Source organism: Argopecten irradians, chromosome 15 (genome assembly GCF_041381155.1).
Source record: "Argopecten irradians isolate NY chromosome 15, Ai_NY, whole genome shotgun sequence".
NCBI classification, from domain to species: Eukaryota; Metazoa; Mollusca; class Bivalvia; order Pectinida; family Pectinidae; genus Argopecten; species Argopecten irradians.
Genome location: NC_091148.1, coordinates 31,510,671 through 31,525,367, shown reverse-complemented (window position 1 = coordinate 31,525,367; position 14,697 = coordinate 31,510,671). Strand labels below are relative to the sequence as shown.

At 36.0% G+C, this 14,697-nt stretch overlaps 1 protein-coding gene across 1 annotated transcript in view; it reads right to left on the bottom strand.

Annotated features, from left to right (window-relative positions):
- Positions 1-495: 495 nt before the first annotated feature.
- The window catches only part of LOC138308777 (trafficking protein particle complex subunit 9-like), a 40,752-nt gene continuing 26,550 nt past the window's right edge, over positions 496-14,697 (bottom strand). Inside the window, exons 18-36 of the mRNA XM_069249793.1 lie at positions 14,328-14,378; positions 13,848-13,898; positions 13,464-13,514; positions 13,078-13,128; positions 12,614-12,664; positions 12,063-12,113; positions 11,624-11,674; positions 11,332-11,388; positions 10,850-10,900; positions 10,561-10,599; positions 10,177-10,227; positions 9,792-9,842; positions 9,507-9,557; positions 9,028-9,044; positions 8,534-8,693; positions 6,243-6,336; positions 5,739-5,837; positions 5,072-5,196; positions 496-2,050 (exon numbers count right to left, since the gene is read on the bottom strand). Coding sequence (XP_069105894.1) covers positions 1,889-2,050; positions 5,072-5,196; positions 5,739-5,837; positions 6,243-6,336; positions 8,534-8,693; positions 9,028-9,044; positions 9,507-9,557; positions 9,792-9,842; positions 10,177-10,227; positions 10,561-10,599; positions 10,850-10,900; positions 11,332-11,388; positions 11,624-11,674; positions 12,063-12,113; positions 12,614-12,664; positions 13,078-13,128; positions 13,464-13,514; positions 13,848-13,898; positions 14,328-14,378 — 1,314 coding nt within the window. The 3' untranslated portion in view covers positions 496-1,888. The remainder of the gene's footprint in view (positions 2,051-5,071; positions 5,197-5,738; positions 5,838-6,242; positions 6,337-8,533; positions 8,694-9,027; positions 9,045-9,506; positions 9,558-9,791; positions 9,843-10,176; positions 10,228-10,560; positions 10,600-10,849; positions 10,901-11,331; positions 11,389-11,623; positions 11,675-12,062; positions 12,114-12,613; positions 12,665-13,077; positions 13,129-13,463; positions 13,515-13,847; positions 13,899-14,327; positions 14,379-14,697) is intronic.

The window sequence follows — 14,697 nt, the reverse complement described above, 5'->3', positions numbered from 1 at the left end:
TTTCTCTCTCTCGTCATCGTCAACGAATTAGATTGAACAGCTGATTGGAATTGAGTCATTCATATGATCCCGCCAAAAGTGGGGTCATGATCCCACATTGCTATGCCGTCGTCTATTCACGTAACAATAGAATCGCCTCGCGTGTTATGCTAACATTATACACTGATAATGATAATACTAGAAAGCATGGTTATTGAGCCCATGTCAGTGCAAACTAAATATTCTGCTATAACTAGTTAAGTTTTTTTCAGTAATATAATCATTGAACAACACATACATTTCATTGATACAGTTCACTGGTGTAATTCTGTTGACATTCACTGTGCTATGAATTCCACAAGAACCTGAGATAGAACCACTAGCATTTCTTCATGCACCAGGTATGAGAAGGAAATCAGTTTTTCAGACTAATTTAAGTACAGATTCTCATCCTCACAAAGGATGTGACAACATCTAATGAAGACCTTGTGACTGACAACATCTAATGAAGACCTTGTGACTTTTACACTTTAATACTTCACTCCCAATGTTTATTTCATACCTGGTAATATTGGTAAAACATTTCATCACAGCTTGGTAATAAATGTAGCTTACATATTTCCCCTAACGGCAGTGGGTTTAGTTAATTGGTATAGGAGCCATTATTTGGGACAACTTTTGGATGTTTTTATGAAACAGTCTACCGCTGACGCATGTTCTATGCATCAAACAGTGTAGTCAAATATTGTTTCATCGCTACCTGCAAAGATGTTGTCATTGTCTACCACAAAATATGTATGAAATTAGTAGAGATTTATTGGCAAAATGTGGGGTTGCCCTTATAACAGGATGCACCTTTTATAGGGAAACTACGGTATATTGTTTTGTAATTCAGGACAAATTCTGTGTACCATTGTCAAGGTTCTGGAAACTATTTTAAGTGAATCAAATTCTAATGATGTCACATCCTTTATAAAAAGGCATGAAAATAAGAATCTGTATTTTAGGTTCTGGAAACTATTTTAAGTGAATCAAATTCTAATGATGTCACATCCTTTATAAAAAGGCATGAAAATAAGAATCTGTATTTTAATCAGGCTGAAGATATTTAAACATCACATTTACATCTAATGCTCTATTATATCACTTTGTTACAGGGTTACCTCCCCTTACAAGCAGGTTCACAAGGTTATACAATTAATATAAAATAGTAGTGTTCAAATTGTCTTATTCATGAGTAAATTTGTAGTGTAATGATGAAACAACCCATATCTATCGTTAAAGGGAGATAACTCTACATGACATATATGTACATATTCATGATAATCAATCTAAAATGCATAATCAATATAGTAATATATATCTTACAATTCCATATGAACACATGTAATTTATCTAAGAAATATCACAACGTTTTAAGTATCACAATTGTAATGGGCCACACATCTCACAATCACTCTATTGCGTAAAAAGATATCTGTATTTCAGAAAATTCCAGGTTATACCTACAAACACAAGAGTTTGCTGGAGACACGTAAGTGTTTTTCATACTCAAATTTAAGAGTCCAAAAAGAAAGAAAATTGGAAACCAAACAGATTTTTATACTGATTAGTTGAATAATTTGACAGGTTTTTGGAATTAACTAGAAATAACAATATTTATCATATAAAATGCACCAACGTTTTGAAATACTATACTATATTTGCATATTACTCACTCAGTTACCTGCCCCTGCAGGTTGGTAATGATTGTGACGTCATGTGTTTATAAGCCTTCTGTCATATTAAACAGAGAAATACTCACAAAGTAATGATGTCACAATGGATAACTAAGCACAAGGGCAGATAACTCTGTAATGTGTAAAGAGAAAATTGAATCTGAAATGCAGGTAATCTTTGTTCTAATAAATCATTCCTCGTCTATGACACGAACTTGTATATCATGGCACTTCCATATATGGTCGATTTGGTCATCTGTTGCTGTGGCGACACACTTGACATTGAACCTGTAGGTGCCGCTGTAGTGGAAAAGATACGACGTCTTGTACCGGGCACTGTCCTCTCCATCCACCTGGTAAGGACACAATTTATACAATCATTGGTAAGTTACATAAATTATTATCAGTATCATTTTTTTTAAAATTCATATTGATTTCTGACAACCTTGGTAGTATATATCAAAGCCATTTTGTTTACAGTACTCCATCCCAGGAACTCCCTGGCCAAGGATTAATACTCTGAGCCTAATTCAAAAAGTTCCTCTGTCACCTTGAAATTAAAAAAAAAGGTAATTTATTTGAGAAAAATATAAAAGAACATCATATTTTAACTACCTATCAAAGTGCCAAATTGAATGCTCTTGCTAATGATTGTTATGAAAATTTCTAACAGATTACCTTCATGTTGGCTATTTGGTACAACTGAGATCCAAACAAATTACCTTGGCTATTTGGTACAACTGAGATCCTTACAAATTACCTTGGCTATTTGGTACAACCGAGATCCTTACAAATTACCTTGGCTATTTGGTACAACTGAGATCCTTACAAATTACCTTGGCTATTTGGTACGACTGTAAACCTAACAAATTACCTTGGCTATTTGGTACGACTGTAAACCTAACAAATTACCTTGGCTATTTGGTACAACCGAGATCCTTACAAATTACCTTGGCTATTTGGTACAACTGAGATCCTTACAAATTACCTTGGCTATTTGGTACAACTGAGATCCTTACAAATTACCTTGGCTATTTGGTACAACTGAGATCCTTACAAATTACCTTGGCTATTTGGTACGACTGAGATCCTTACAAATTACCTTGGCTATTTGGTACAACTGAGATCCTTACAAATTACCTTGGCTATTTGGTACGACTGTAAACCTAACAAATTACCTTGGCTATTTGGTACAACTGAGATCCTTACAAATTACCTTGGCTATTTGGTACAACTGAGATCCTTACAAATTACCTTGGCTATTTGGTACAACTGAGATCCTTACAAATTACCTTGGCTATTTGGTACAACTGAGATCCTTACAAATTACCTTGGCTATTTGGTACAACCGAGATCCTAACAAATTACCTTGGCTATTTGGTAAACTGAATCCTACAAATTACCTTGGCTATTTGGTACAACTGAATCCTTACAAATTACCTTGGCTATTTGGTACAATCGAGATCCTTACAAATTACCTTGGCTATTTGGTACAACTGAGATCCTTACAAATTACCTTGGCTATTTGGTACGACTGTAAACCTAACAAATTACCTTGGCTATTTGGTACGACTGTAAACCTAACAAAATTACCTTGGCTATTTGGTACGACTGTAAACCTAACAAATTACCTTGGCTATTTGGTACAACTGAGATCCTTACAAATTACCTTGGCTATTTGGTACGACTGTAAACCTAACAAATTACCTTGGCTATTTGGTACAACTGAGATCCTTACAAATTACCTTGGCTATTTGGTACAACTGAGATCCTTACAAATTACCTTTGCTATTTGGTACGACTGTAAACCTAACAAATTACCTTGGCTATTTGGTACAACCGAGATCCTTACAAATTACCTTGGCTATTTGGTACAACTGAGATCCTTACAAATTACCTTGGCTATTTGGTACAACTGAGATCCTTACAAATTACCTTGGCTATTTGGTACGACTGTAAACCTAACAAATTACCTTGGCTATTTGGTACAACTGAGATCCTTACAAATTACCTTGGCTATTTGGTACAACTGAGATCCTTACAAATTACCTTTGCTATTTGGTACGACTGTAAACCTAACAAATTACCTTGGCTATTTGGTACAACCGAGATCCTTACAAATTACCTTGGCTATTTGGTACAACTGAGATCCTTACAAATTACCTTGGCTATTTGGTACAACTGAGATCCTTACAAATTACCTTGGCTATTTGGTACAACTGAGATCCTTACAAATTACCTTGGCTATTTGGTACAACTGAGATCCTTACAAATTACCTTGGCTATTTGGTACAACTGAGATCCTTACAAATTACCTTGGCTATTTGGTACAACTGTAAACCTAACAAATTACCTTGGCTATTTGGTACGACTGTAAACCTAACAAATTACCTTGGCTATTTGGTACAACTGAACTACAAATTACCTTGGCTATTTGGTACGACTGTAAACCTAACAAATTACCTTGGCTATTTGGTACAACCGAGATCCTACAAATTACCTTGGCTATTTGGTACAAACCTTACAAATTACCTTGGCTATTTGGTACAACTGAGATCCTTACAAATTACCTTGGCTATTTGGTACGACTGAAACCTAACAAATTACCTTGGCTATTTGGTACAACTGTAATCCTAACAAATTACCTTGGCTATTTGGTACAACTGAGATCCTTACAAATTACCTTGGCTATTTGGTACGACTGTAACCTAACAATTACCTTGGCTATTTGGTACAACGAGATCCTTACAAATTACCTTGGCTATTTGGTACAACTGAGATCCTTACAAATTACCTTGGCTATTTGGTACAACTGAGATCCTACAAATTACCTTGGCTATATTGGTACAACTGAACCTTACAAATTACCTTGGCTATTTGGTACGACTGTAAACCTAACAAATTACCTTGGCTATTTGGTACAACCGAGATCCTTACAAATTACCTTGGCTATTTGGTACAACTGAGATCCTTACAAATTACCTTGGCTATTTGGTACGGTACCTAACAAATGAGGCTATCCTTACAAATTACCTTGGCTATTTGGTTACAACCGAGATCCTTACAAATTACCTTGGCTATTTGGTACAACTGAGATCCTTACAAATTACCTTGGCTATTTGGTACGACTGTAAACCTAACAAATTACCTTGGTATTTGGTACAACTGAGATCCTTACAAAATTACCTTGGCTATTTGGTACGACTAAACCTAACAAATTACCTTGGCTATTTGGTACAACCGAGATCCTTACAAATTACCTTGGCTATTTGGTACAACTGAGATCCTTACAAATTACCTTGGCTATTTGGTACAACTGAGATCCTTACAAATTACCTTGGCTATTTGGTACAACCGAGATCCTTACAAATTACCTTGGCTATTTGGTACGACTGTGAACCTAAAACGGTAACTTGGTCTGTATCCCAGGAGTGGACAGAGGTGTGGTCAGTCAGCAGTGGACTGCTGACTGTCAGCACAGCACTAGTGTAGGATACACCTGCAATATACAAGAACACACATGATTACAGATTATATGAATTTTAAGGTCAAGTGGACGAAGGATATCTCAATTATCTCATTCCAAAATTGATTTGAGTCCATTCCACTTTTCATGCCCTTCTTTGATTATGTTTCTCTCAAATACTTAAAGAAGAATATTTAAAATGGAAATGCAGCTGTTCAGAAGTATTTTCATGGTGTCATTATCACAGGAACAGTGAAATCGCCAATGTCTGCATTATGTGTTAATGATGGTACATAATTTTCTAGTGAGCCATCATTTCCCTATACTGTAAATCAACATATTTTCACAATTGATTTATTTCCATATATTTCACAAGCAGATAATTTGCAAAAACATATGGCTGCAAAAAAGGTTCAAGCACAAGTACAATTGAGTGTTTTATGATCGCCATTAAAATGTTTTGAGGCATGAAAACACAAAATTAACATGCTGTGAGAATAAGTTATTTCACTGTTACCTGAAACAATAACAATATTACTATTGTACCGTTTCTACTGGGGACATTTGACACTCACCAGAGCGGAAGGTGATAAGGATTTCGATGTTGACGACTGTACCAGTACACACCACAGGTATGGAATGGGCTGAGCAGGACTGGTCGTTTACACTGACGTCTGTAAAATGATCGGATGGATAATGTTGTTAGTAATCAATATCAAGACTCAAACTGCTTATATGATGTTGAAATATAGTACATGGTATACATTGGCTTGAGTTGCAAACCAAAATTATTGAATGAAATTATCTAAAATTAAAATACATGGAAAATGATATAAGAATGGTGTGTGTGTGTGTGTTTAAAAAATACCAAATTCAATCATTAAAATGACAGAAATATTTGCAAGGCGTCAAAAGTTGATAAGTGCTCAACTGCTTTTCTAAAGTGCTTAGTCAAACAACATCTAAATTTCACAAAGGCATTTGGCAATAAAACATGCACAAAAGTCATGGTAATAATTATTATTTCAAAGTTGAGTAAATTCTGTAGAATTTCCCCCCTAATAATGTGGACTACTTACTCCAGGACACCTGGGAGACTGTGATGAGATCTAGCTGTGGTTGTGACCATGTCAGATGTTCTGTCCCCATCTTACCACAATGCTTTGTACCACACTGGATACACAAGTCAAGGCTCAATACGGGATGATTTTCTTCTGCCATTAATATAATTTTTATCACACAGTCTATGAGTAATAAATACCTCAGTCTCCATGGTGGAACGTGATACAATGCTAGGGGACAGCCGCGGCGCCTTACCCCATTATTTCTATGGTATTTACATGATGTGTCATTGTGTAATATTGATATTGAACTCAACATTATTATGGTATGTTAGTGTGTATAACTTGTAAAACCTAACCCTTGTCTAATTTGGAGTCTTGTCTATTCCTGCATAATTTTATTGTATTTTCTTCTTTCAGTAATAAAACTATATAAGCAAAAAAATTCCTCATTAATATGTGTTTTTCTCCTATATAAACTTAATAGTAAACTTGACCCCCTCCCCAGGGGGTAACGTGAAGACCCCAAGGTTCATATAATTCACAATATTTTATATAAAACACCTGTAAGACCCTTTCCATCTATAATTATTTTTGTTTTTGTTGTCTACTAATTTCCAGAATTTTAGAAGATTTTTGAAGTTTTAGCCTATTTGTACCCTTTCTTAGCCCCGCCCCTCTGCCCCCAGGGGGTTGGCCAGGACCAATGTGGATGTGATATTAAATAAATGCTATCCTCAGGCTAATAATTCTAACCAAGTTTGACTCATTTCCTATGAAAATTGAGCAAAAAAATGCTCATTAATGTGTTTTTTCTATATAATAAACTATAGTACAACTTGACCCCCTCCCCAAGGGAAAACATGAGACCCCAGGGTCATATAATTAACAATTTTTATAAAACAAACTTTAAGACCTTTTCATCTGTAAAGTGTATTTGATTCTACCATATCCAGAATTTTAGAAGAATATTTTTGAAGTTTTAGCCTATTTGACCCTTTTTTGGCCCCGCCCCTCTGCCCCAGGGGGTCAGCCTGGACCAATATGGATATGATGTTAAAATGCTATCTCAGGCTAATAATTCTAACCAAGTTTGACTCGTTTCCAATGAAAATTGAGCAAAAAATGCTCATAAATGTGTTTTCCCTATATAACCTATAGTAAATTTGACCCCCTCCCCAGGGGGAAACGTGAGACCCCAGTGTCATATAATTCACAATTTTTGTAAAGGACCTCAAGACCTTACTATTTATGAAAATTTGTATTTGATTCTACCATTTCCAGAATTTCAGAAGAAGATTTTTGAAGTTTTAGCCTATTTGACCCCTTTTGACCCTGCCCCTAAGGCCCCTGGGGGTCAGTCATAGAAAATTTGTTAATAGGATTAAATGGCCATCTCATACTGATAATTCTGACAACATTTGACTCATTTCCTATTACAAATGACCAAATAATGCTCAAAAATGTGTTTTCCCAATATAAACTATAGTAAACTTAACATCCTCCCCAGGGGGAAACTAGAGACCCCAGGGTCATATAATTCACATTTTTGTAAAGGACCTTAAGACCTTTCTATCTATGAAGAGTATTTGATTCTACCACATCTGTGAGTAGAGAAGAAGATTTTTGAAATTTTACTCAATTTTACCCCTTTTGGCCCCTCCCACAGCCCCCTGGGGGGGTGGGGGACCATGTAATTCACAATTTTGATTGGCCTCATGCCTTAGAAGGTTTGTGCAAAATTTCATTGAAATTGCTTCTGTAGTTTTGGAGAAGAAGTCGAAAACGTAAATTGTTTACGGACATACGACGCACGACGGACGACGCACGACGGACGACGGACGACGGACGACGGACGACGGACGACGACGGACAAAAGGCGATTAGAATAGGTCACTTGAGACTTTGTCTCAGGTGACCTAAAAACTATATAATCTGGAACCTGTCTATTCTGGCCAAATAACTGTGGTCCCAATGACACCCAGTTTAGAAAAATTAACAGAATTGTTAATCTCATATTTCACACAGTTTAATGCAATTTTATTTCTGCATCGACATGAAATTAGAGGCTATCTTATCATTTTCTTTGATGAAGATCAAAGGTCAAAATATAGGAAACTATTCAATCAGTTAAAGAATACGTTGGTCAAAAGTATAAGAATCATATTCCTACAATAGACATGAAATTAAAGGTTGGATAATTTTGTTTTACTAAAGGGCCAAGGTATAATATAGGAAAACTGAGTGCCTTTCTCCAGGGGATCAGCAGAAGATTCCACCTAATAAATGATTGTTTGTGACAAGGATACCATGGTCCAGAGGATGTGGATGAACTTGTCCAGATGTTGACTGTAGTGGGAGATAACTGGGGGAGGGGGCTTGGTCATCTGTAGGCGGTCAGCTACGTCCAGCTCCGGACCAGGGTCAGGGAACACACATTTCTCTATCTGGATCGTTAGCCTACCGGTACTATACATAAACAGGCTGACTTTATCTTATTGATGTTAGACTTACCATGGATTCATACTCATCTGAATTAGAGTGTTCTGATGACTGTGAACGGTACTATACCATAAACAGGCTGACTTTATCTTATTGATGTTAGACTTACCATGGAGTCATACTCATCTGAATTAGAGTGTTCTGATGACTGTGGACGGTACTATACATAAACAGGCTGACTTTATCTTATTGATGTTAGACTTACCATGGAGTCATACTCATCTGAATTAGAGTGTTCTGATGACTGTGAACGGTACTATACATAAACAGGCTGACTTTATCTTATTGATGTTAGACTTACCATGGAGTCATACTCATCTGAATTAGAGTGTTCTGATGACTGTGAACGGTACTATACATAAACAGACTGACTTTATCTTATTGATGTTAGACTTACCATGGAGTCATACTCATCTGAATTAGAGTGTTCTGATGACTGTGGTCAGTACTATACATAAACAGACTGACTTTATCTTATTGATGTTAGACTTACCATGGAGTCATACTCATCTGAATTAGAGTGTTCTGATGACTGTGAACGGTACTATACATAAACAGACTGACTTTATCTTATTGATGTTAGACTTACCATGGAGTCATACTCATCTGAATTAGAGTGTTCTGATGACTGTGAATGGTACTATACATAAACAGACTGACTTTATCTTATTGATGTTAGACTTACCATGGAGTCATACTCATCTGAATTAGAGTGTTCTGATGACTGTGAAGGTACTATACATAAACAGGCTGACTTTATCTTATTGATGTTAGACTTACCATGGAGTCATACTCATCTGAATTAGAGTGTTCTGATGACTGTGAACGGTACTATACATAAACAGGACTTTATCTTATTGATGTTAGACTTACCATGGACTCATACTCATCTGAATTAGAGTGTTCTGATGACTGTGAACGGTACTATACATAAACAGGCTGACTTTATCTTATTGATGTTAGACTTACCATGGAGTCATACTCATCTGAATTAGAGTGTTCTGATGACTGTGAACGGTACTATACATAAACAGGCTGACTTTATCTTATTGATGTTAGACTTACCATGGAGTCATACTCATCTGAATTAGAGTGTTCTGATGACTGTGAACGGTACTATACATAAACAGGCTGACTTTATCTTATTGATGTTAGACTTACCATGGAGTCATACTCATCTGAATTAGAGTGTTCTGATGACTGTGAACGGTACTATACATAAACAGACTGACTTTATCTTATTGATGTTAGACTTACCATGGAGTCATACTCATCTGAATTAGAGTGTTCTGATGACTGTGAACGGTACTATACATAAACAGACTGACTTTATCTTATTGATGTTAGACTTACCATGGAGTCATACTCATCTGAATTAGAGTGTTCTGATGACTGTGAACTGGTACTATACATAAACAGGCTGACTTTATCTTATTGATGTTAGACTTACCATGGAGTCATACTCATCTGAATTAGAGTGTTCTGATGACTGTGAACGGTACTATACATAAACAGACTGACTTTATCTTATTGATGTTAGACTTACCATGGAGTCATACTCATCTGAATTAGAGTGTTCTGATGACTGTGAACGGTACTATACATAAACAGACTGACTTTATCTTATTGATGTTAGACTTACCATGGAGTCATACTCATCTGAATTAGAGTGTTCTGATGACTGTGAACGGTACTATACATAAACAGGCTGACTTTATCTTATTGATGTTAGACTTACCATGGAGTCATACTCATCTGAATTAGAGTGTTCTGATGACTGTGAACGGTACTATACATAAACAGACTGACTTTATCTTATTGATGTTAGACTTACCATGGAGTCATACTCATCTGAATTAGAGTGTTCTGATGACTGTGAACAGGTACTATACATAAACAGGCTGACTTTATCTTATTGATGTTAGACTTACCATGGAGTCATACTCATCTGAATTAGAGTGTTCTGATGACTGTGAACGGTACTATACATAAACAGGCTGACTTTATCTTATTGATGTTAGACTTACCATGGAGTCATACTCATCTGAATTAGAGTGTTCTGATGACTGTGAACGGTACTATACATAAACAGGCTGACTTTATCTTATTGATGTTAGACTTACCATGGAGTCATACTCATCTGAATTAGAGTGTTCTGATGACTGTGAACGGTACTATACATAAACAGGCTGACTTTATCTTATTGATGTTAGACTTACCATGGAGTCATACTCATCTGAATTAGAGTGTTCTGATGACTGTGAATGGTACTATACATAAACAGACTGACTTTATCTTATTGATGTTAGACTTACCATGGAGTCATACTCATCTGAATTAGAGTGTTCTGATGACTGTGAACGGTACTATACATAAACAGACTGACTTTATCTTATTGATGTTAGACTTACCATGGAGTCATACTCTCATCTGAATTAGAGTGTTCTGATGACTGTGAACGGTACTATACATAAACAGGCTGACTTTATCTTATTGATGTTAGACTTACCATGGAGTCATACTCATCTGAATTAGAGTGTTCTGATGACTGTGAACGGTACTATACATAAACAGACTGACTTTATCTTATTGATGTTAGACTTACCATGGATCCATACTCATACTCATCTGAATTAGAGTGTTCTGATGACTGTGAACGGTACTATACATAAACAGACTGACTTTATCTTATTGATGTTAGACTTACCATGGAGTCATACTCATCTGAATTAGAGTGTTCTGATGACTGTGAAGGTCACTATACATAAACAGGCTGACTTTATCTTATTGATGTTAGACTTACCATGGAGTCATACTCATCTGAATTAGAGTGTTCTGATGACTGTGAGGTACTATACATAAACAGACTGACTTTATCTTATTGATGTTAGACTTACCATGGAGTCATACTCATCTGAATTAGAGTGTTCTGATGACTGTGAACGGTACTATACATAAACAGGCTGACTTTATCTTATTGATGTTAGACTTACCATGGATCACTCATCTGAATTAGAGTGTTCTGATGACATACTCATCTGAATTAGAGTTAGACTTACCATGATGACTCATCTGAATGAGTGTTCTGATGTGTGACTACTATACATAAACAGACTGACTTTATCTTATTGATGTTAGACTTACCATGGAGTCATACTCATCTGAATTAGAGTGTTCTGATGACTGTGAACGGTACTATACATAAACAGACTGACTTTATCTTATTGATGTTAGACTTACCATGGAGTCATACTCATCTGAATTAGAGTGTTCTGATGACTGTGGACGGTACTATACATAAACAGACTGACTTTATCTTATTGATGTTAGACTTACCATGGAGTCATACTCATCTGAATTAGAGTGTTCTGATGACTGTGAACGGTACTATACATAAACAGACTGACTTTATCTTATTGAGTTGACTTTATCATAATTAGAGTGTTCTGAGACTGTGACCTATACATAAACAGACTGACTTTATCTTATTGATGTTAGACTTACCATGGAGTCATACTCATCTGAATTAGAGTGTTCTGATGACTGTGACGGTACTATACATAAACAGGCTGACTTTATCTTATTGATGTTAGACTTACCATGGAGTCATACTCATCTGAATTAGAGTGTTCTGATGACTGTGGTCAGTACTATACATAAACAGGCTGACTTTATCTTATTGATGTTAGACTTACCATGGAGTCATACTCATCTGAATTAGAGTGTTCTGATGACTGTGAACGGTACTATACATAAACAGACTGACTTTATCTTATTGATGTTAGACTTACCATGGAGTCATACTCATCTGAATTAGAGTGTTCTGATGACTGTGGTCAGTACTATACATAAACAGGCTGACTTTATCTTATTGATGTTAGACTTACCATGGAGTCATACTCATCTGAATTAGAGTGTTCTGATGACTGTGGTCGGTACTATACATAAACAGGCTGACTTTATCTTATTGATGTTAGACTTACCATGGAGTCATACTCATCTGAATTAGAGTGTTCTGATGACTGTGAGGTACTATACATAAACAGGCTGACTTTATCTTATTGATGTTACATAATACTCATCTGAATTAGATGTTCTGATGACTGTGATGGTACTATACATAAACAGGCTGACTTTATCTTATTGATGTTAGACTTACCATGGAGTCATACTCATCTGAATTAGAGTGTTCTGATGACTGTGAACGGTACTATACATAAACAGGCTGACTTTATCTTATTGATGTTAGACTTACCATGGAGTCATACTCATCTGAATTAGAGTGTTCTGATGACTGTGGTCAGTACTATACATAAACAGGCTGACTTTATCTTATTGATGTTAGACTTACCATGGAGTCATACTCATCTGAATTAGAGTGTTCTGATGACTGTGAACGGTACTATACATAAACAGGCTGACTTTATCTTATTGATGTTAGACTTACCATGGAGTCATACTCATCTGAATTAGAGTGTTCTGATGACTGTGGTCAGTACTATACATAAACAGACTGACTTTATCTTATTGATGTTAGACTTACCATGGATTCATACTCATCTGAATTAGAGTGTTCTGATGACTGTGAACGGTACTATACATAAACAGACTGACTTTATCTTATTGATGTTAGACTTACCATGGAGTCATACTCATCTGAATTAGAGTGTTCTGATGACTGTGTGAACAGTACTATACATAAACAGACTGACTTTATCTTATTGATGTTAGACTTACCATGGAGTCATACTCATCTGAATTAGAGTGTTCTGATGACTGTGAACGGTACTATACATAAACAGGCTGACTTTATCTTATTGATGTTAGACTTACCATGGAGTCATACTCATCTGAATTAGAGTGTTCTGATGACTGTGAATGGTACTATACATAAACAGACTGACTTTATCTTATTGATGTTAGACTTACCATGGAGTCATACTCATCTGAATTAGAGTGTTCTGATGACTGTGAACGGTACTATACATAAACAGACTGACTTTATCTTATTGATGTTAGACTTACCATGGAGTCATACTCATCTGAATTAGAGTGTTCTGATGACTGTGAACGGTACTATACATAAACAGGCTGACTTTATCTTATTGATGTTAGACTTACCATGGAGTCATACTCATCTGAATTAGAGTGTTCTGATGACTGTGAACGGTACTATACATAAACAGGCTGACTTTATCTTATTGATGTTAGACTTACCATGGAGTCATACTCATCTGAATTAGAGTGTTCTGATGACTGTGAATGGTACTATACATAAACAGACTGACTTTATCTTATTGATGTTAGACTTACCATGGAGTCATACTCATCTGAATTAGAGTGTTCTGATGACTGTGAATGGTACTATACATAAACAGGCTGACTTTATCTTATTGATGTTAGACTTACCATGGAGTCATACTCATCTGAATTAGAGTGTTCTGATGACTGTGGTCAGGTACTATACATAAACAGGCTGACTTTATCTTATTGATGTTAGACTTACCATGGAGTCATACTCATCTGAATTAGAGTGTTCTGATGACTGTGGCGGTACTATACATAAACAGGCTGACTTTATCTTATTGATGTTAGACTTACCATGGAGTCATACTCATCTGAATTAGAGTGTTCTGATGACTGTGAACGGTACTATACATAAACAGGCTGACTTTATCTTATTGATGTTAGACTTACCATGGAGTCATACTCATCTGAATTAGAGTGTTCTGATGACTGTGAACGGTACTATACATAAACAGACTGACTTTATCTTATTGATGTTAGACTTACCATGGAGTCATACTCATCTGAATTAGAGTACTTTATCTTATTGATGTTAGACTTACCATGGAGTCATACTCATCTGAATTAGAGTGTTCTGATGACTGTGGTCAGTACTATACATAAACAGGCTGACTTTATCTTATTGATGTTAGACTTACCATGGAGTCATACTCATCTGAATTAG